This window comes from Eurosta solidaginis, chromosome 2 (genome assembly GCF_040869045.1).
Source record: "Eurosta solidaginis isolate ZX-2024a chromosome 2, ASM4086904v1, whole genome shotgun sequence".
Taxonomy (NCBI): domain Eukaryota; kingdom Metazoa; phylum Arthropoda; class Insecta; order Diptera; family Tephritidae; genus Eurosta; species Eurosta solidaginis.
In genome coordinates, this window is record NC_090320.1 from 307367523 (window position 1) to 307392197 (window position 24675).

General features: G+C 35.6%; 1 protein-coding gene across 4 annotated transcripts in view; it reads right to left on the bottom strand.

Annotated features, from left to right (window-relative positions):
• The window catches only part of capt (adenylyl cyclase-associated protein 1), a 49999-nt gene extending 26346 nt beyond the window's left edge, over positions 1 to 23653 (bottom strand). The window contains exons 1-4 of one of the 4 annotated variants that reach the window (XM_067768971.1): positions 23379 to 23653; positions 17695 to 18026; positions 16314 to 16830; positions 3522 to 3727 (exon numbers count right to left, since the gene is read on the bottom strand). In XM_067768971.1, the coding sequence (XP_067625072.1) occupies positions 3522 to 3727; positions 16314 to 16830; positions 17695 to 17953 (982 nt within the window). In that variant the 5' untranslated portion in view covers positions 17954 to 18026; positions 23379 to 23653. Of the gene's footprint in view, positions 1 to 3521; positions 3728 to 16313; positions 16831 to 17631; positions 18027 to 23378 lie in introns of all 4 variants that reach the window. The other 3 variants (XM_067768970.1, XM_067768972.1, XM_067768973.1) reach the window with 3 other exon arrangements.
• Positions 23654 to 24675: the final 1022 nt, after the last annotated feature.

The window sequence follows — 24675 nt, forward strand, 5'->3', positions numbered from 1 at the left end:
CATTTTTTTTCAGCCATATGTTCTTTTTTTTTATTTTTTTCCTAAATTTTACTTCATATGCATACATTTGCTTATTTCACATACAGTAACTCATGTGAATAAGTGACATAGATCCAAAAAAATTTAAAGGACTTAAGAATATTACTTTATGGTACTTAAATTTAATGGACTACAAATCTCAATACTCTAAAAAATTCTAAAAATTCGGAAAAAAAATTAAATTTTTTTATGAAAATTCGTCGAATTTTTTAAATATAATTTAGTTTTTGTTATAGATCGTGACAAATTTTCTTATGGGAAATTAGTTAAAATATGAAAATTCGTCGAATTTTTCAAACATTTTTTTAAATATAATTTAGTTTTTGTTATAGATCGTGACAAATTTTCTTATGGGAAATTAGTTAAAATAAAATTTCGAAAGCGAAAATTGTAAGAATTGTCCAAAAGGGGGTGTCTACTTATTTATGTGTACATATGTACATACATATTTTGTATTTATTTGAGTATTTATCCTGGCACTACAATTTTTACAAAATTATTTTATAGTACCAGTCAGGAATGTAAAAGTGAATTACAATAATAATAATAACAATGTAAATAATTAAATTAATTATGTGAAAATTACTTATTACAAAAACTTGAAAGTAAAGTATCATACAAAGTAGAAAAGACAATAGATTTAAATTAAATAAAACCTGATCCAACAAAAAGTTATAGGGTAGGTATCTTTTATAATTACCCTTCAAAAAACGCGAGTACTCCATAAATAGTGTAAGGAATACTCCTTTAGGAGTGTTCCAAAATTAATCTGTATTCATACAAAAAATGTGCTCCAATTAACATTGCGATGTCCTAGGAGAGGAGTAGGCGGTCCCACTCTCGCTTTGTTTGTAAGTATTCCATAGAGTACATACGTGAGAGTACTTTCCAAAGTACTTTCACTGTAGTACTCAATGGAGCACCCACAGAGGATCATATGCCAAAGTACTAAAGAGGAATTGTGTCGGAAAGAATTATCGAAGTGAATTTAATTAAAATGAAAGTAAATGACGAGGGGCAATACAACTTTTATATTTTATACTACGAATATTTTTATGTTATGTAGCGTTTGCGTGAATAAAGAAACATAAAACCAGTGCACGGTTGCATTTTATCAGAGTTGCCATAGTAAAATTTTATTATCAGTTATTTGCATGCAATATTTTACTTTTGGCAACTCTGTTCGATATTCATCGTGTCGTGGTCACGGTCGTTAAAAAACGGGCAATGATCGGCTGATGGTCGTTCGCAAACGCATTGCATAGGAGTATTGCGACAGTACTCCAACATGAAGAAAATGGATCACGTAATCCATATTTATTGACTCCTCAACAGTATCGGGGGACAGTAAATTTAAGACTTCTGAAGTCAGACTTTTAAATTTTTTCTTAGGTATCTCCCTAAAACTGTTAACTAAAGAATCCGATGTTATAAGCAACATATTCATAAGATCTCTATTCGTGGCTTCACGCGACTGCTTTTGTGTGTTATCGTCCCTGAATCGTCTTAAATCTTTGTTACGGGCTTCCTGTGCTTCCTCAGAAAGTTGACCAATAGGTAAAATTGCTGATTTTATAATATCAGCACTATGCACTAAGATTTTATGAACTGTAACAGGCATATTAAACCATGGATAGAGATCTATGTATAGTTTTTTAGTCTCGACCGCAAATTTTTCAAATCTTTGGATATTTATATTGTACCCAGATGCTAATGCGCGAAGGAGAGTGTCGTATCTTTTGATAAGCGTTACATCCAATCCCGTAATCTCAGCCTAGCCTCAGAATTTTCGAAAAACCTACGAGCAGTGTTGCCGTCATTGGTATTGCCGAAACCTGGTTTTGGTTTATCTACTATCAATCCAAGTTGTGCAGTATTTATATTACATTCAGGTATTGGCGTAGATGTACCAAATGGGGTTGTTTTGTGTAGCGTTGCTGTGCTGTGTGGATATACCTGCATTAGGATTGCTTTTTATTTTCCCATTTCTGGTTTAGAAGTAAACTTTCTGAGTGATAGCAGAATTCTTGAGTCGGGCAGAGGAATTTAACAGAATTCTTGTGTTGGGCAGAGGAATTTAACAGAATTCTTGTGTTGGGCAGAGGAATTTAACAGAATTCTTGTGTCGGGCAGAGGAATTTAACAGAATTAAAAATCAATTATTCTTTTCCCCAAAAAAATATCGATGGACCTTTACCGGATTTAATTACAGAGATTCATATTTGGGTATCTTTGGTGTGCGCTTCCATAAGTAAGGTCGGGCTTAACTATTGCGTTCATATTATTTATGTTTCCATTATATAAGTATTATGTTTAATTTGTTCCAAAAAAATTGAAACAGGTCTTTGTTACAACAAACTATTTGAATTCGCGTCATATCCCCACTAAGATAAGAGGAATGCTACAGTTATGATTGTAATTTAGAATATATGAATCCGGCTCAACCCGCAGCCAATACCTTGGAGCCCCCAATGCTCGCCCCAATGAATAAATACAAGGTGTAAGAGGTACATAGTGACCTCTCTCTAAATAAATTTAAAAATAACAAACAAATACATTAAAATAAAGATATCATAAATAAGGTGTACCGATGCTTTGCATCGTCCCGTATTTTAAATACACCATAAACAAAGTAAAATAACATACAGTCCATTAAAATAGTAATTTATAAAATAATAAAAAAAAAAGATAATAAATTTAAAAAAATGCTTGCAGTGGGCTTTGAACCTGCAACACCAAACATTTGACTCGGGTACGTCATACACTGTGCCACGACCCATACGCGTAAAATCACATCAAATTACTCCCTTATAACTCATACTAAACTGCTCGCCCTCAACTGCCCCACGCTTAGCTAAACACCATTAATCGATTACACTGATTTCTATAAGCCTGGTTGGATCAGCTGTTTGATATGGATATGGATACGTCAACTTTGCCAGGGCTTTAAGGGCCCTTTAAACTTGACGTATCCATATCCATATAAGACAGCTCATCCAACCAACCTTATGGAAATCGATGGCCAATGGTGCCATACCATAACGCCGTAGCCATAACCATACCATAGCCAATCCAATTGGTTTTTGGTTTTTCGCCATATCCATAACCTAAAAATATTTGAGTTGGTAAATTTATTAACTTTTTGTATATTTTATGTATTGTTTTGGATACGTTTTGACTAAGAGACTTACAATTTGTGGAACATGTTTTAATTGTTTGCGTTTTATTCATTTTTGTGAAAATTTCACGATTTTTAGATTAAGACACCAATAACTGATGCAAATTGATATGGATAAGCAAAAATATGGTTATGAAAATGGCGTTTTGACTATGCCAACCTCGCCAGACACTTTAAGGCGATACTGAAATGCTATTTCCCGAGAAACAAAAATGATTAGATTCTAATAAAAAGTCGAAACATGCAAACAATTTCAAAGAATAACAGAGCCGTGTTTTAATAATTAATTTTTAAATTACATCACCTCCAAATTCTACGCCTCTCCGTGCTTCTCCTATGACCTGATAAAACTGATGTGGTGGGAATGAGTCTGTGGGTTTGAAGGTCGTAAAGCGTATATTGTGTTCCACCGCTGCATGTGCCGCACGCAAGAGATCTGTATATAAACGTTGGCGTCGCAATTCCAATTCATCACGACCCACAGGCGTAGCAGGTGGCTCAATGCAACCACTTTCAATTCAACACAATTTTTTATCATTTTTTTTTTTATTAATATCCGTTGAAATAAGATGCAGCATTGTTTTTGAATTTGTGTATGAATAAAAAATACAAATATGTTTAAATCAAGAAACGAAGCCATGGTACTATAATAGCATGAACGAAACAAATACAAGCAACTCTTTACATAAATAAGTCATACGTACATATATACTGGCGCGTAGTCATAGTCGAAATAAAATAGAGTTTTATTGGTTTAAACATGGTTCTAAATTAAGTATCATTTCAAGTCTGTTATAATCCACTTAAATACTATTTTATCTTTAAAAAAGTATTTTAAATTTAAAATGACATGAATTCGATTTTGATTTTTTATACTCAGTTGAGCAGAGCTCACAGAGTATATTAAGTTTGATTGGATAACGGTTGGTTGTACATATATAAAGGAATCGAGATAGATATAGACTTCCATATATCAAAATAATCAGGATCGAAAAAAAATTTGATTGAGCCATGTCCGTCCGTCCGTCCGTCCGTTAACACGATAACTTGAGTAAATTTTGAGGTGTCTTGATGAAATTTGGTATGTAGGTTCCTGAGCACTCATCTCAGATCGCTATTTAAAATGAACGATATCGGACTATAACCACGCCCACTTTTTCGATATCGAAAATTTCGAAAAACCGAAAAAGTGCGATAATTCATTACAAAAGACAGATAAAGCGACGAAACTTGGTAGATGAGTTGAACTTATGGGCGTGGCACCGCCCACTTTTAAAAGAAGGTAATTTAAAACTTTTGCAAGCTGTAATTTGGCAGTCGTTGAAGATATCATGATGAAATTTGGCAGGAACGTTACTGCTATTATTATATGTACGCTTAATAAAAATTAGCAAAATCGGAGAAGGACCACGCCCACTTAAAAAAAAAATTTTTTTTAAGTAAAATTTTAACAAAAAATTTAATATCTTTACAGTATATAAGTAAATTATGTCAACATTGAACTCCAGTAATGATATGGTGCAACAAAATACAAAAATAAAAGAAAATTTCAAAATGGGCGTGGCTCCGCCCTTTTTCATTTAATTTGTCTAGGATACTTTTAACGCCATAAGTCGAACAAAAAGCAACCAATCCTTTTGAAGGGGCATAGATTTTATGACGCTAACTGTTTTCTGTGAAAATGGGCGAAATCGGTCGTCCGTCTGTCCTTCCGCATGGCCGTTAACACGATAACTTGAGCAAAAATCGGCATATCTTTAATGAACTTAGTTCACGTGCTTACTTGAACTCACTTTATCTTGGTATGGAAAATGAACGAAATCCGACTATGACCACGCCCACTTTTTCGATATCAAAAATTACGAAAAATGAAAAAAATGCCATAATTCTATACCAAATACGAAAAAAGGGATGAAACATGGTAATTGGATTGTTTTATTGACGCGAAATCTAACTTTAGAAAAAACTTTATAAAATAGTTGTGACACCTACCATATTAAGTAGAAGAAAATGAAAAAGTTCTGCAGGGCGAAATAAAAAACCCTTAAAATCTTGGCAGGTACTACATATATAAATAAATTAGCGGTATTCAACAGATGATGTTCTGGGTCACCCTGGTCCACATTTTGGTCGATATCTGGAAAACGCCTTCACATACACAACTACCACCACTCCCTTTTAAAACTCTCATTAATACCTTTAATTTGATACCCATTTCGTACAAACTCATTCTAGAGTCACCCCTGGTCCACCTTTATGGCGATATCTCGAAAAGGCGTCCACCTATAGAACTAAGCCCCACGCCCTTTTAAAATACTCATTAACACCTTTCATTTGATACCCATATGGTACAAACATATTCTAAAGTCACCCCTGGTCCACCTTTATGGCGATATCTCGAAAAGGCGAACACCTATAGAACGAAGGCCCACTCCCTTTTAAAAATACTCATTCATTGTCTGCATGGCGGAACGATACAAGGTGGCCGCATCGAACAGCTGATTATAACCTTTTTTATTTGATTTGATACATCAAGTACCGGCGCAGTACGATTTTGACATTTGTCCATCGAATTTACAAGTACATGGAATTTTTTATATATTTGTAGGTATGTCACCATGCTGCCACCTTGTATCGTTCCGCCATGATTGTCTGTCATATAGCATTGACATTTTATTCGCTTGACATTTCATCCTTCATACTAATCGAGCAGGTACTTCTGTGTGAAATTACGTTTCGTTTTCCATACTTCGTAAAAGCAACCCGTCCAGATTTTCAAAGTTGGGGTGTCAAAGCTCTGTCATCGTTGGAGAACAAACCTGTAGTAATTGAATCATGGGAACTAACTCTATTTTTGTATCATGACGAAATACAACCTAGTTCATTAAAAACAAAGGAACCAGTTTGTTTTTCGGTTTTCTTGGCATTCAGCCGGTTTTTCTTTATTTTTTCTGAGAAATGAAAATTTAATTTTTATTTTGAAAATTTTGTGCACAAATATGTAGCGAAAATCAACGTTCTTGTAAAAAAAAACAACCACACGATCGTGCAATATTTTTTCGGTATTTTCATAGTTTTATTGTGAAAAATTGGGTGAAAAATTAAATTAAAACAAGTAAGGACGTCCCGTCGGCTATGCCGAAGACTTCATACCTTTCATGAATGGGGCTGAACAATAATCTTATCCCGTTCGTAATCTCCGAATAATCGGATGTATAAGATAAGAAATATCTAGTGAACAGATCTACATACCTAAACGATTTTTAAGATAAATATAAAATAAAAAACAGGTATTTTGTGTGAGGATGCAAAGTTTCAGGTTTTTTGTGGTCTGCGTGTAAAAACTATGACTACGAATCACGTATTTCAAAAATATATGAAGTAGTCGTAACTATTTGATGAAATGTTATGAATTTTGAAGCTTCTAGCCGTAAAAAAGGGGCAAAAAAATACAGTTTATATGGGGTATATAATATATGTACCACCGATCTCTATGATTTTTTCAGACAACAATATATGCTACAAAACGGGGCAGAAATTGCGAAAAGGTTCTTATCTGAACAATCGGTTGTATGAGATATATACTATATATACCACCGATCTCAATGATTTTTTCAGACAACAATATATACTATACACGTAAGCATTTGGTGAAATTTGAAGCTTCTAGCTGTTAAAATGGGGAAGAAATTGCGCAAAGTTTCTTATCTGAACAATCGGTTGAACGAGATATATACTATATATACCACCGATCTCTATGATTTTTTCAGACAACAATATATGCTATATACGTAAGCATTTGGTGAAATTTGAAGCTTCTAGCTGTTAAAACGGGGCAGAAATTGCGCAAAGTTTCTTATCTGAACAATCGGTTGTATGAGATATATACTATGTATACCACCGATCTCAATGATTTTTTCAGACATCAATATATGCTATACACGTAAGCATTTGGTGAAATTTGAAGCTTCTAGCTGTTAAAATGGGGCCGAAATCGCAAAAAAAAAATATATACTATATATATATACTATATATACCATCATATGTATTATATATATCACCGATCTCTATGATTTTTTGACACAACAATATATACTATATACGTAAGCAATCGGTGAAATTTGAAGCTTATAGCTGTTAAAATGGGGTAGAAATTGCGAAAAGTTTCTTATCTGAACAATCGGTTGTATGAGATATATACTATATATACAACCGATCTCTATGATTTTTTCAGACAACAATACACGCCATATACGTAAGCTTTCGTTGAAATTTGAAGCTTCTAGCTGGTAAAATGGGGCTAAAATTGCAAAAATATATATATATACTATATATACCACCATATATATACTATATATACCACCATATATATACTATATATACCACCGATCTTTATGATTTTTTCAGACAACAATATATGCTATATACGTAAGCATTCGTTGAAATTTGAAGCCTCTAGCTCTTAAAATAGGGCAGTAATTACGAAAAGTTTCTTATCTGAACAATCGGTTGTGGGGGATATATACTATATATACGACCGATCTCATCAATTTTTTCAGGCAACAATATGTGCAATATACGAAAGTATATGGTGAAGTTTGAAGCTTCAATCTGTTAAATTGAGTTAAGATATTACAAAAATCCTCTTTTTCTGAAAAATCGGTTGTATGGAGGATATATGCTATAGTGGTCCGATCCGGACGGTTCCGACAAATGCCTAATCGGACACCCAAATACACCCGCTCACCAAATTTTATCAAGATATCTCAAAAATTGAGGGACTAGTTTGCATACAAACAGACAGACGGACAGACGGACATGGCTAAATCAACTCAGCTCTTCAACCTGATTATTTCGGTATACTTAATGGTGGGTCTATCTATTTTCCTTTAAGGACTTACAATTTTGGGTTTCGTGACGAAATTAATATACCATTTCATTTTCATGAAAGGTATAAAAAGTCAACAATAACATGTCAAACTTATTCCTTTTGTGGGCAATATTGGTCTCCCTTGCTCTGAGGGGGCCCACGATTTAGAGGTACTATGACATTTTTTTTAATACAGGAGAGTCTTTAGTTGTTCCATGTGCAATTTTTAAGCCGAATTTCAAAAGCAACGAAAATCTGCATTTCGTTTAAATATTATAGTAAAGTGTGAAAAATAAAAATCTATATATATAAAAAAAAAGGCTAAAATGTGTGTTAGTTGGTCGCCGGTGTTTGAAGAGATGCGTTGGTCGATTTTGTTCAAACTTCCACACAAGTTGCGTAAACCTCACGCGGTGGTTACTACAGGTACAGGGTCTCGAGATATAGGCCAAAACGTGGGCCAGTGAATGCCTAGACAGTGTTTATACAATATGGATATCAAATGAAAGCTGTTGATGAGTGCTTTGGTACAGAGTAATATATTATCCAAAGACGGCTGGGACTGGGATTAGGATTAGGACTGGGACTGAGACTCGGAGTGGGACTGGGACTGGAATAAAATAGATACCACCCTCTGGGAAAGGCAATAAGGGATGCAGAAGAATGAGAAGGAATTGAGAGAAGAGAAAAGAGAGAAGAAGGAGATTGAGAAAGATAGAATGAGATGAAGATGGAGATAGATGAAGCGAAAAAGACGGAGGGAGGAGTGAATAACAGGATTAGGAAAAAGTGAAGAGGGGGGGAGGGCAGAGTCAGACGGAAAAAGCTTATTAAAATGTATGCAGATAGACCAAATTTAGGGCAGGACAACGTCTGCCGGGTCTTCTAGTATGTATATATAAACAAACAATTACTAGGAAATTTTCTTTTGAAAAGGTATAGCAAAATGTTTTGTCAAAGCCACGTTCATTTCAGTTTGCTGGCATATGCGTAAATTAATTACGTTTGTTTAGTTGATTAAAAATTTCCATTATAGTTATTAATTACTTAGGCTTATAAGGCTCCTATATCACCCAAAAATATACACAAGCTATAATTGATCGAGGCGGCCGCCGTGGTGTTATGGTAGCATGCTCTGTCTACCACCCCGAGGGTCCTGGGTTCAACTCCCGGGCAGAGTAACATCAAAAATGAAGAAAAAAGTTTTTCTAATCGGCGTCGCCTCCCGGAAGTGTTTAGCATACACTCCGAATGTATTTCTGCCACGAAAAGCTCCTCAGTAAAAGCTCATCTGCCTTGCAGATGCCGTTCGGAGTAGGAAAAATTAAAAGGAGCAATTAAACGACGCAAATTGGAAGAAAAGACCGGCCTAAAATCCCTTCGGAGGCTATCGCGCATTGCATTTATTTATTTATTTTATTTATAATGGACCGAGTGAAAACAAACAAGATTTTTTGTTGTGTAGCCTTGACTTTAATTAAAATGTATTGTTGTTATTTAAAATTCCTGGAATTTTTACTGAAAGATTTTTTGCTTACTTTTTATTCAGATTGCTCAATTTGGTATTAATAGCGCACACAAATTTAATCTCGATGTAGTTTATACTTAAAAATTTATACAAAAGTTCTTAATTTAAAATGAATTCATGCCATATTTTCGCGGTCTTTTTTGTCGTTTTAAGCCGCTTTTCCAATGCGAATGCTGAATTTCGTGTTGTAGATGGAGAAGATGGGAGAGCCCACATACGGTAGCAATATTATATCGTTCCACGTATATTTGCGGTGGGTCCATAATCTCTGAGAAATCGGTGGTTACAGATGCGGAATGCGTAGACCCACACCGAAGAAATTGGAACGGTCTCACCGTTATAGCTGGTATAAATGATTTAGACTACAGTACATTATCGCCAAGAACTCAAAAACTCAACGTGTGCGGTATAATTTTTGCTCCTGTGTATAGATACGGAGAACTAAATATAGCTGTGGTTAAATTGAGTTCAAAATTTCGATGGAGGGAAACTTTTGTAATGCCTGCAACAATTTGCGATATGACTACCCCATTAGGACCAGGCATGGATCTGCAAGTTATTGGATGGGGTTCGGAAAATGGATTTGAATATTCTTCTCCTTCTCTCACAACTGCTTATATGCCTATAGTAGAAAAGGATCAATGCCAGAACCTTTATAAAACTATGTCGCCAAATTTCATTGTACCAGACACAACCATTTGTGCTGGATGTGAAGGAAGTTGGCTGGTTTCTAAAGATGCTGGAGCAGGGGCATTTGTGAATGGAAAACTTTGTGCGGTGTTAACGAATTTTTAAGTTGCCATATCGTCGAGCGCTTGCCAGAAGCATGAATGTGCCAAAATGAAAATGTTGGAAAATCGAGTTTCAAAGTTCATTGCTCCCTTAAAACTAGAAGTATTAGTTTTTAATGTAAAAATTTATCAAAAAATTATACTCACAATATGCACTTTTAACTGAGATAACTGTTTTACTCGCATCCCTTTTATTCTCCTAGATTTAACACATTCATTTTTCTGGCACAACAAAAGTTTTAAAAACTGATCTAATTTTTTATTAACACAGCTATACAAAAAAATTCAAAGTAGTCGGATCACGTAATGCGGCTCATGTTTTCTGTGCCTTTTTATGCGAGTCCGAACACGCTATGAGAATTGGCCCAACTGGTCATGGTATAGCCTTAACTTCAAAAGACGTAAAAAAATTCCTGCAAGCCAATTCCGTTGGCGGATTCGGGTTCAGAGCATCACAATACTTTGGAAAACATCAGTGCTGTGACTCATAGAAAGTATGTAAATGACAAAAGTTACACTTTAAATTAAAATTCATATACAAAAAAGTGTTTTTGTCTAAGATATTATTGGAAACTTCGAACTAGTTAGTTCTCATTTTCGGAATCAGAATCTCCTGAAATGTTGGGTTCGGGTAAAGCGTCACGAGCCTCACTGTTGCCCTTTAGATTTTTATAAAAAGAATGATATTCTTTTAGTATAACCAGTTTTTCGCACATTTTTCTCGATGAACCAAACTTTCAACGTGCGTCATGTACAAGTACGGCAATTTTTAAACAGCGTACAAATTGAATTGAAAACGAACTTTGTGCCTTCATCCGCATTTGGCGGATATCACTTGTGTGACATGATGCATTAGGAAAAACTATTCAACATGAATACGATTGAATGAGTGAATCACCTTGTTACTTCCTGTACTTTATGGAGCCCAAATCTGCTTTAACTACCTTTTCCTTTATGTTGCGAGATTTAAATAAATTTTTATGAACGAAATTATGTAAATTTTCTTTAAATAAGTATATTCATGATCAATTTTAAATAGACGGCTGATAGAAAACAGTGAATTTTTACAAAACGTTTGCTAATAACTTTTAAATAGAATTGAATAATAATTATCCGCCACCGGATTATGATTCCTAGGATCAAAACGCGTCTTGAAGTACTCCTTTGACAATTTTCGTGGTATTTTAAGAGTTCTTGTTAAGTAACAAATTTACATTTTTTATACGTGGAGTCAAGTAACAACGGTTGTAAGGATCAGGGTGAACTTTTGAAACTTCTAAAAAATTTCTTCATAGCGCCAATCAATGCTTTTTTTCATGCGGATATTCTATCCATGCTTATTTTAGATGGAAACTGTGTTTAATAATGACTATGACTACGGGCCACTGTGTATGTAAAGACGATTTATGTATGCAAGTACTGGGTGCGTAAAAACAGTCGTGGTCACCTAAATAGCACACTTTTTATACTCAGTTGAGCAGAGCTCACAGAGTATATTAAGTTTGATTGGATAACGGTTGGTTGTACATATATAAAGGAATCGAGATAGATATAGACTTCCATATATCAAAATAATCAGGATCCAAAAAAAATTTGATTGAGCCATGTCCGTCCGTCCGTCCGTCCGTCCGTTAACACGATAACTTGAGTAAATTTTGAGGTATCTTGATGAAATTTGGTATGTAGGTTCCTGAGCACTCATCTCAGATCGCTATTTAAAATGAACGATATCGGACTATAACCACGCCCACTTTTTCGATATCGAAAATTTCGAAAAGCCGAAAAAATGCGATAATTCATTGCCAAAGGTGGTTAAAGCGATGAAACTTGGTAGATGGGTTGACGTTATGACGCAGAATAGAAAATTAGTAAGATTTTGGACAATGGGCGTGGCACCGCCCACTTTTACAAGAAGGTAATTTAAAAGTTTTGCAAGCTGTAATTTGGCAGTCGTTGAAGATATCATGATGAAATTTGGCCGGAACGTTACTACTATTACTATATATGTGCTAAATAAAAATTAGCAAAATTGGATGAAGAACACGCCCACTTTTTAAAAAAAATTTTTTTTAAATTCAAATTTTAACAAAAAATTTAATATCTTTACTGTATATAATTAAATTAAGTCAAAATTCAACTCCAGTAATGATATGATGCAACAAAATACAAAAATAAAAGAAAATTTCAAAATGGGCGTGGCTCCGCCCATTTTCATTTAGTGTGTCTAGAATACTTTTAATGCCATAAGTCGAACAAAAATTTACCAATCCTTTTGAAATTTGGTAGGAGCATAGATTCTATGACGTTAACTGTTCTCTGTGAAAATGGGCAAAATCGGTGGAAGCCACGCATAGTTTTTATACACAGTCCACCGTCTGTCCTTCCGCTCGGCCGTTAACACAATAACTTGAGCAAAAACCGATATATCTTTACTAAACTTAGCCCACGTACTTATCTGAACTCACTTTATCTTGGTATAAAAAATGGCCGAAATCCGACCATAACCACGCCCACTTTATCGATATCGAAAATTACGAAAAATTAAAAAAATGCCATAATTCTATACCAAATACGAAAAAAGGGATGAAACATGGTAACTGGATTGGTTTATTGACGCAAAATATAACTTTGGAAAAAACTTTGTAAAATGGGTGTGACACCTACCATATTAAGTAGAAGAAAATGGAAAAGTTCTACAAGGCGAAATCAACAGCCCTTGGAATCTTGGCAGGAATACTGTTAGTGTTATTGAATATATAAATAAATTAGCAGTACCCGACAGATGATTTTCTGGATCACCTGATCCACATTTGGTCGATATCGCGAGAACGCCTTCACATATACATCTAAGGGCCACTCGCTTTTAAAACCCTCATTAATACCTTTAATTTGATATCCATATCGTACAAACACATTCTAGAGTCAACCCTGGCCCACCCTAATGGCGATATCTCGAAAAGGCGTGCACCTATAGACCTAATGCCCACTCCCTCTTAAAATGCTCAGTAACACCTTTCGTTTGATACCCATATCGTAAAAACATTCTAGAGTCACCCCTGGCCCACCCTAATGGCGATATCTCAAAAAGGCGTCCACCTATAGACCTAATGTCCACTCCCTCTTAAAATGCTCAGTAACACCTTTCCTTTGATACCCATATCGTACAAACATTCTAGAGTCACCCCTGGCCCACCCTAATGGCGATATCTCGAAAAGGCGTCCACCTATAGACCTAATGCCCACTCCCTCTTAAAATGCTCAGTAACACCTTTCGTTTGATACCCATATCGTACAAACATTCTAGAGTCACCCCTGGCCCACCCCAATGGCGATATCTCGAAAAGGCGTCCACCTATAGACCTAATGCCCACTCCCTCTTAAAATGCTCAGTAACACCTTTCGTTTGATACCCATATCGTACAAACATTCTAGAGTCACCCTTGGTCAACCTTTATGGCGATATCTCGAAAAGGCGTCCACCTATAGAACTGAGGATTACTCCCTTTTAAAATACTCATTACCACCTTTCATTTGCTACCCATATCGTACAAACACATTCTAGAGTCACCCTGGCCCACCCTAATGGCGATATCTCGAAAAGGCGTCCACCTATAGACCTAATGCCCACTCCCAACGGCGTCCACCTAGGGAACTAAGGATCACTCCTTTTCAAAATACTCATTAACAGCTTTCATTTGATACCCATATCGTACAAACATATTCTAGAGTCACCCCTGGTCCACCTTTATGGGGATTTCTCGAAAAGGCGTTCACCTATAGAACTAAAGCCCATTCCCTTTTAAAATACTCATTATCACCTTTCATTTGATACCCATATCGTACAAACACATTCTAGAGTCAGTCCTGGTCCACCTTTATGGCGATATCCCTAAATGGCGTCCATCCATAGAACTATGGCCTACTCTCTCTTAAAATACTCTTTAATACCTTCCATTTGATACACATGTCATACAACCACATTCCAGGGTTACCCTAGGTTCATTTTCCTTCATGGTGATTTTCCTTATTTTGTCTCCATAGCTCTCAACTGAGTATGTAATGTTCGGTTACACCCGAACTTAGCCTTCCTTACTTGTTCTTTTATGCAGTAGGCACAACTGCTTTTATCTTTAAATTTTTTGTTTATGTATTTCCAATTAAAGGTACGCCTACGTAAACTCCCTTGGTGTGACCAATTGGCGCCGGTTGGCGGAGCGAAGGAGCGACTGGCGCGCCTTGTTGGACGGCCATAACCGTTTAGACGGTTAAGCGCCAATTAAGTAAGTAAGTAAGTACGTACATCTTTCGCAATGCTTTCTCTATGCCTTGCCATACATTTTCAAGATCACCACTTCTCCAACAAAGTAGAAGTTGGTGGCCGGTAGTGCTAAAAAAAAGTTAACGGTAAAAGCAGTTGGAAGCACTATATAAAATAGGTAAACACCACTCTAAATACAGGAAAAAAAGAATTTCAGAAAATAACTAACAAAAACAAAAAATCCAAACTACTTGGGGCGAATTTATCTCTGGCAAGTGTACTACGGCTGAGGGCAGAATGGAAGGGAGAAGCGTTGCTATAATACAATGGTAGTACTGGCCGATTCGTGGGAACCTCACATAAACTGAGGGTGTCCATAGCGTTATTTGCTCAACGACGGAACTGAAAAACACTTTTAAAAACCAGGACCTATGTATGCAATAAAATAACTCTGTCCTCTTGGCAAATGCTAGAAATCCTCTGGGATATATTCTACTTGCCGCTTATAGTTCAGATATCTCTGTCACTCCTTATAGCTGAATTCTTATCCCCGCCAGTGTACGGCAGTAGCACATGATCTTTGACACTTTGCAGCACAGCACTGATGGCGACGTCTACGGTACAAGCTTCGAGGGAAGCTTTTTTTTAAATTGGTTTTTTTTACAAATTGCTGTTGTTAACTCTATGTTCTTCGGCACCAGGTCTACAGATGGGATGTGCACGTACTGTATGCCATTCTGCCGTCAGGTTTTTTTAGGGCTCCCGTTATGCAAAGTATTGACAAGCGGCATACAATTTGTTTCTTGAGGAAGGTTAGTTTTTGCGTGGCTGCCCACCAAACAAGACTCCGTAGTATAGGACAGGCTTCACAATCGCAATGGACAAAAGATATCAAAAAAGATTCTTTAAAAGTCATTTACCTTAGATTTTAATAAAAGTGAGCAAAACACTTAGGTCTTGTTTTTCAGTCCGAGTTTCACACCGCTCTTGGGTCTTTCTCACTGATATGACCAGTACAGTTTTATGTATATAAATGTCTGTCAAGCTATTCGTAAAAATGATAATACATTATAAATCTAATAACTACTTGTAGCCACTATTACACGTATTATCTCAAAACTTTCATGAGTCGAAGCGTGGTGCTAACACTGATCCTCTAACATGTAAGCCTAGCGCTTTACCACACGGCTAAAACATATATACCATACAAATTTGGGGCAAAATTTCAATTATATAAAATCTCAAAATTTTATAGAGATATCATAATGTTGTCACACTGAAGATTTTGCTTCTTATTTAAATACGGCGATATCAATATGAAACTGTTAAGCAGGATTAATTATTTGCAAGCTGACTTTACATAAGATATAATTAATAAAACGATCATTCCATATTGATATTGCTTCAAATATGTCGCCAACCTAGACATTTCCCTCAGTGTACAGATACCGATGTTACAAAAACATCAAAATTTGCTGTTATTTGATAAACAGAACAAATAAAAATGTATGGTATGATGTAGAGGCAAATTCGTATCGAAAATAAGGGACTCAAAACTAGAGTACCCATACTCCTACGTAAGTACACCAGAAAACGAAACAGAAAAATGCAATAACGGTCAAGAACAAAAAATATATATATTGTATTACATATCATTGATCCTTTCATCATTGAACCATTCAGGCAATCCGTGGGCATACGCCGCAGTTTCGGGCACATCACTGTTTTCTATATATGGTGCACACATACTTTCGCGCTTTGGTGGAGGAAGCGAATCGGAGAAAACGTCATCATCATCAGCACCTAATGAAATGGGATCATATGGAGGTTGAGACAATGGATCCGGTTCAATTATCTCCGCGTAGTTGCTGATATTAACTTTCTTTTTCATTGATGTATGCGTCGAATTATGACGAGATAGGCAACTCTTAACCGGCGTAGTTCCTGCTGTAGCTTCACCATCATTCAATAAGCCAATAGTAAGATCGTCATTGTGTGAAGCATAATCCGTTATGGGCCCACTGCTGCTTTGGCTTATCACTGATATTGATGTGGTTGCAGTTGGCGTTTTATCGGTATTTAATATATTTGTTGTTGTATTGGCACTTTCTTCGTTGTTGGATGTCGGCGATGATTTATCGTGGTAATTACTGCGGTTATCCTCAACTGTGAATACAATGATTTCAATCACGAAAAACAAATTTATATTTTACAACCATTATAACTTGAACGAATTTTTTTTATTCAAATCTGAGCAAATTAAAGTGAAACAAGCAAACTAAAAAGTTATTTAAATGAATATAATAATTGGTAATAAGTGCTTCGGTTTTAAAACATTAGTGGCAAATCAGAGTTATCGGGAGATTTAAAACATTTCAGATATTTGGCTTATCCACTGCTTAAAGATCTCTGTTTACCTTGTGTACCTTTTCATCTATGCCGCGTAATTTAATAACGAGCAGTTTTATTTTTTATGATGGTAGATTAATTTAAAATATAACATTTACTTGGGCTTTACAAAATAACCTGATAAGTGAGATATCATTTTCCAAATAAAAGATTTTGCTTTCGGCTGATCTAATCATCTCAAGGAAAACTATCTTAACTTTCCGTTTTTACGAAAGGAAACTATTTCGGAAACGTACTAATTTTCATACAAATGTATGCGAAGTAGTAAATATTTTGTTTAGAAATAAATATATGTAGTTTATGTGTAAATTGGAAAGTATGTATGTAAGCGCATAGGAAGAAGCCTTTTCCATATATATACATAATATTAATTGGGATATTTTTTAAAAACACTTTGGTACTCGACTTAAATAATGTAAGCGAAAACATTTTTATTGATTTATTTGTGTTGATTTTAAAGCTTAACTAAAAATAAAGTAAAATAAATATTTTCGAATTTTTGTTTTAATATACATACATAAACAAAAATAAGTAAAAGCAAAAACCAAAAACTAATACCAATTGCTTCCTCTAACTGCGAATCAGGTGCATTTTTTGTCGCTGAAGTTTTTGGCACTTCACCTTCCGTTTCACTTCCGGCTATTGAGTTTAGTTTCTTTGCAACAACATCGGCATCAGTTGTAGTTTCATTTCCGTTTTGAGGCGACGATTCCGTTTCATTGATGGAATCATTTGTTTTACCGTTTTCTATGTTTATAGTTGGTATTACTCCTTTTCGATCATTCACAATTTCATCGTCTGTCTCTTCTTGCACATCACCATTTTTACAATTTTTCCCTTTTTTCGAGCTTTTAGAATTAGCGCGACAGCAGGAAAACATTACGCTGGCTTTTGATTTGTTTATTTATTTGTATTATTAGCATGGGCGGTGATTTTGTTGCATTTTCACTTTTCTTTAATTATGATAACAATTACAATATTTTTTTAAAATAAATTTATAGAAACTAAGGATTAAAAAACTGCCCACTTACTTCACCGAGCATTGAATAATACTTTTAAAATTCTATTAAATAACTCGACTTTTCGATCCAGTCTAATGTTTGTTTACGTATAACGATAGCCATTAAAAAAGAAATCCAATCATAAGTTCAACCACCCCTCAACCAAACTTTGCGGAAAGGATAACCTACACGAGCAGTGGGAAAGTCTAACACGCAATCAACATGTGTTTATAAGTATGTATGTGTCATACACGAAAAAAAAAAACAAATTTGTGCCCAGGAATAAAATTAAACCAACTCTGTTCAACAGTACCGGTGCGAATGTAGTATCGATGTTGCTATAACTACACAGTTCCAACACCCACTATGCAACTTCTGCGCCAATAATATTCAATATGCCACAACTACAGCGATCAACTGCCTAAAGATAATACAACCGTTCTAGAATGTGGAAACCAACAATTTAGAGACTTTAGACACATCCGGCTCGGAAAATGTCGCATTTAATACTATTACAGACGGAATACACGAAAAGTTTGACAGTTTGATTTTTAAACATAAGTAAAGTGTAAAGTGGTGTAGATCATAATATTTGTTTTTTTTTTTTTTTAATTTGACAATTGAGTGACACGAACCGTCAGACTATAGAGTGAATGCAGTTCAGTTGTAATACGAACTACCTAATTAAGTAGACATACACCAATGGAATAAGGATATTTGTTGTTTAAATTGAAAAGCAATTTGAGGTATACATATGATCATATATATTATTCCTAATTGCTGTTTTTATGTGCAGGTCCCTTTTTCGCTCTTATTTGGAATCCAGTTCTATAAATAAAGTTTTGGTTGTAAAGATGGATATTTGGGCTATTCGCGAGCTTTGGACAATTTTGGTCGTAGAGCTTTTGTTTAGCTATATTTTATTAAAATAATTTGTTAAAAATAAACGATTGTGAGCACACAACGAAATCTATTTGTACTATGGCACTATTGTGAATATTTGTACTGCATTACTGCCAGTTGCTATCATACGCTAGATGGCAGCACAACTGTAAGTTTTAATTGATTGATAGAACAGCTGATTTTTGTTGATATTTGATAAGAGACTTTTATATTGAATGCACAAGATGCGCGCGGGTCCGTCTCGTGTATGTATAATAAAATTCGGCTGAATTTCGTTACCAGCATAATGTATCTAAAGTTTCATTGCAGTCATAAATAAGAAAATGCCCGTCCGAAAATGTAGGTTGATTTTGCTTAGGGAATTTCAAGGAAAGCATAACAAGACCATTGACTAAACAAGCTTCTTCATTTACATATATTAGCAAGCGATTTAAATGAAATGCACCACAGCGGGTTAGGGGGTTAGAATATACCCGAGGTAGGTATGCCTGTCGTAAGAGGCGACTAAAATACCAGATTCAAGGGGTTGTGTAGCGCAACCTTTTCAGATTGCCAGCGCAATATATAGCTTCTCCAAACCCATTTGTCAACCTCAACCTGGGTGTGGGGAGGCTGGGATGGCCTGAAGGTTTAATGTAGCCATATAAATCGTTACCGAGATGGTTCGGCTAGCACCTGAATGGAGCTGTGTTACCGGAGCGTACCGGATCTGTATCCGGCAAAGGACCATCACATCGATAACACCGGGGAGTAACCTTATCGCTACAACAACAACAACAACAACAACAAATGAAGACAGTTACTGTACTGATTTTCATAGCTTATTTACTGGCATAGTGGCACTCCGTTTTAGTTAAACGGGAAGGGGGTTAATTTATAAAAGCGGATGATTTATAAGATCGGAGTTTAATCAATATGGAAGTACTAAAGAACTAGTATGACACCTTAAGTGAATCTGTGGCGAAAGAGCTCGTGGAAAGAAATAATACCTAATTCCTTAAATTTTTCTTATTTCACTTATTCGCTGCAGGGGAATATGTGAAGACAACATCTGACAGCTATGAGTAGGCAAAACCTTTGCATTCAGTTGGGCTGTAATTATTCTAGCGCCCTTTTGTACACACCATCAATGCAAGCACTACAAACCAACACACGACATGTAAAAGGACAAATAGCACAACAAAGGAAAAAGTAGCTTTTTACGGATGAACGGAAACTGTTCGGCAAATAAAGACATTATTGACGACTATAACTCCCCACTTTAGCTGGCGCCATACAGCAGATATTTACGTAAATATTAAAGTATATATAGAATCATGTAAAAGCTGCTGGAGAGAAAGGTTAAGCTTATTGACTAAAAGTTAAGTCCAAATTATTAGCATCAAATATGCTTTCTGGGACGCTTTGGTTGAAAATCTGAAACCCATCGCTTTTTGGAGCAAATTTATAAATGGTTAATTATTAGAAGCCTAGTTATTGTTGCGAGGCCATCAAATCGCTCGTTTTACTGTATACATATCGTTACCTTAATGTGAAAATGTGCTAAGTCACTTTTTTTGAAAAATTGTATTTTAATGCAGTTTTAAAACTGAATTCAAAATACATCGATCACAAAAAAAAAAAAAATATTTTAATTTTTCATTTTTGCGTGCTGTGGGCAATGATGTGTACATGTGCTAAGTCAGCTGTTAAAAAAAAATGTGCTAAGTCAACCTGTCAATAATATCAATTTAAATTAAGCTGGAGACATTGGTGCTTTATCGGTAACCGTATCGGTAAACTTTTAACAGCTGATTCGACCAACCTTATGAGAATCAATGCAATCGATTATTGGTGCTGCTAAAGTCGTAACCGTATCGTAGCCAACCAATTGGGTTTTGGTTTACCGTCGTAACGATAAACAGCTGATTACGTTAGGGATACGGATACAGCGATGCGACATACGGCACCAATGACTCCAGCTTTACTAGTAATTTCTTTGTGCGTGCATTTTATTTATTTCATTCAGTCTAAAAGTACATGCTTTGTTGATGTTGTTGTATTAACGATAAAGACACTCCCCGAAGGCTTTGGGGAGTGTTACCGATGCTGATGGCCCTTTGCCGGATATAGATCTGGTACGTTCCTGTAAAAAGCACTATTAAGGTACTACTAGCTCGACCATCTCGGGAACGATTTATATGACCACATTAAACCTTCTAGGCCATCCCGCCCTCCCCACCCCCAAATTCCATGAGGAACTTGGGGTCGCCAGAGCCTCGGCTGTCAATGAAACAGGATTCGCCACGGTTAGGTGAGTTAACAATTGGATTGGAGCAGCTATATATTGTGCTGGCAAGCCCTTTAGAGGGTTGCGAACGCGACCCCTTGAAATTGGATTTACCCAATTGATGATGGTGTATGATAAATGCTTTGCGCTGACTATAATCTACTTCAATTCTTACATGTCGATAACTACATGCTTTCTTACAGACTAGTTAAAAATAGAAAACAATTCAAGCTTAAACTTATATAAGCTGTTATTAAAATTAATAACACTACTGAATCGATTTGCTACATGTCCTAGTTCATTCATAGCATAATTCCTTTTATGAGTTATTTCGATAAATGAGCTATTCTGCCGAAGATCACGCAGTGGAATATATGGAACGAACAAAGTAGATAAATCTGAGCAATTCGTGCTAAAGTTTATTACATTATAGCAAGCATGCGTGAGATAAATATAAAGTGCCTTCAACGCCATAGGGTCCTTAAAGTCACTGGTGTTACGTCTACTGAACCCAACAATTGCAACAAATTTTGAAAGAACGAAATCGATGTGACTAGAAAAAGAGAGTTTGGAGTCAAAAATTACACCCAAGTATTTACTCTCTTGACAACGATTAAGAGATTTAGCATTTAGTTTGTAGATAAAGTATGTGGCAGTTGTCTTCATGGAATAAGCATTTGTTTGAATTTAAAAATAAGTTATTGTCTGCGCACCATCCGGCAAAAGAGTCCAGATCAGAACCGTTAGAAATTAAATAAATAAATAAATGTAAGGCGCGATAACCTCCGAAGAGATTTTAGGCCGAGCTTCTCTTCCAATTTACGTCGTCCTCCTTTTTTTTATTTTTCCTACAAATTGGCGGGACGGGACCTAAAACACTGCCGAGGGACGATCTTATTTCTAAAATTTTGATGTTGTTTTGCCCGGGGTGTGAACCCAGGGCATTCGGTGTGGTAGGCGGAGCACGCTACCATCACACCACGGTGGCCGCCAATAGTTAGAAATAGTTTGACAAATAAATAGTATTTTTTGTGAAATATATAGTTTTAGTGTCATATTTCAATCATTAAAGGGGAGGAGTGATGGGGAAACATATTGAGTAAAAACTGCTAAGTCAGGAGAAAAAATTTGTTTTTAGTGAGGAAATTGTGCTAAGTCATAAAATAGCTGCTGGGTTAAAATACATGATTTTTATTTATCTTTTTCAAAGCTTCTGCACTCATAAGCATTGCAACTAAGGTATCCTCATTCACAGTTTTGAAAAAAAGGTTATTTCAAAAATTATTCAGTTTTTTTCGTCTCCTGTAAAATTCGTAAAAAGTGACTTAGCACATTTTCATATTAAGCTAACGATATGTATTTCAAAATTATAATTTGTCGGGAAAACGCAAACAAAGTTCAGAAGGACCAACAGGGCGACACTATTATCAAAAAATAAAACGCCATTAAAATCTCGAAAATTTTAAATTACATCAGTTTACAATAAAACGGGCGAAATATAAGTAAAAAGCATAAATTCAGAATATTCATTCAAAATCACACCGCCCATTTTCTTAAGTTAAATTTTCAATACAATCAAACATTTGATATGAGCAATCTACGAATCCTATCGCCAACGCCTTTTACGGTACATGACAACAGAGTACAAACGCACAATTCAAATATTCATCAGCTGACAGCGTAAATTGGGTCAAGCCATACCAGGCAAACTTGTGTTGGGGCGTTAAAAGTAGAGCAAAGCATCAAATAAAAACTGCGACGACAAAGGAAGAAGGAACATACGGGCAGAACCAAAAACTTACGTTACATACGTACATACATACACACAATGTAGTAGATTTAAAAACACCGAATCCGATTCTTAAATGCAGAGACAAACGGGCTTTACAGAAGTAATAAATGGGATAACTAAATATGTTTTGATGAATTAAAATTGGATTATCCCTATTTACTATTTATTAGTAAATTCACACAGAAAAACCTACAAACATACATACGCTCAAAGGACAATGTATGTTTTTGTGGAGGAGCACAAGCTAACGTAGAAAATACTGGGCGAATGTAATATTTTCTTGTTTTTTTTCCTCCCATAAACGTACAGGTGGGGCAGGAAAATTGTCTCAACACTTCACCTCAATTGCCCTGCCAAGTGCACGTTGTTAAATTTTATTTTTCACTACATTCACTGGATGTTTTGCTTAGTTGATCGCTATTCAAGTCAAACCACGTCACTGAAAGCCTTTTTATGCTTAGCTCAATGCGGACATTTTATGGAGTTGGCTATATATGGTTGATAATATTGTTAAAACCACACTTTTGAATAGATAGAAACGGTTTATTTTCTTCTACTTCTCCTATGAAATTTTTTTTTGTTTAAACCGTTTAATACGGCGGAGCATTAGAAAAGACAAACGCACCGGGACACGCTCGCATGTCAACTGTACAATAAACTTTGCCGGCAGGCTTTCTAAGCCATAGAACCAATGAGTTTTTACTCCTTCATTGGCAACAAGATTGCACTCACTCTCCTATCTAAAAGAGCAGAGAGATTACATACGAATTTGAGGCGAGTATTTGGTTCACTATAGAGATATACGCCGCCGATTTTAGTCGTTTTTCGCACGCCGCCGCCGAATGTTAAAAATATCGGCGCGGCGGCGGCGTTCGGCGCGTTACTATATTTTCTACTCGTTTAACATTGTTTAGGCCATTTATTGTTCATGTCGAAAATTGGTCGGATATGGTCGAAAGTGGTATCAACGGATGCGTATCACTGCCAGTTATAAGAAACTAATTGCGAAATTTAACTCTAACTGTTCATAAGTTATTAAAAAAAACAGGCGCTTTCGATGTCAGCTTAACACGGACTTTGCATCACCCAATAACCACTAAGATATTAAAACAAAATACTAAAAGAAAAGTTTTATAATAAAAAAATTAATAATGAACAATGAATTCAAATAAAATGACCCAAGACGAAAATGTTTTCAAATTGTCCTCAAGTTGTTAAAAAAAAGCAAATTTCCCAAAAAAGGTGCCGATTAAAAAAAAAATTACATTGCGATTGACTGAAGGAATAAGCGAAATCAGTGATGCAAAATCCTTTAGTAGGTTCTAGAGGCATAAACACTCCTTTGAAATGATTCTTACCTCATACTTAAGTTGAGGATATATGTATGTCCGTATGAGAAGGGTTTGAAAAATCACTTGGGCTTACATTCAAACATCTGTTTTTTATTTGCGAAACTATACAATAGCGTCTCAAATGTTAATTTTGATTTTCACACTTCATCCTTCAACAGCCAAGTCTTCCGGTTTGACATTTCCTAAAGTTGGCGGCCCTATCCAAAATTAGTCCTTTGGAGTGAATCACATTGTTTATAGCCTACCAACCAAGTTTAAATATAACCTACATATATTTACCAGGTA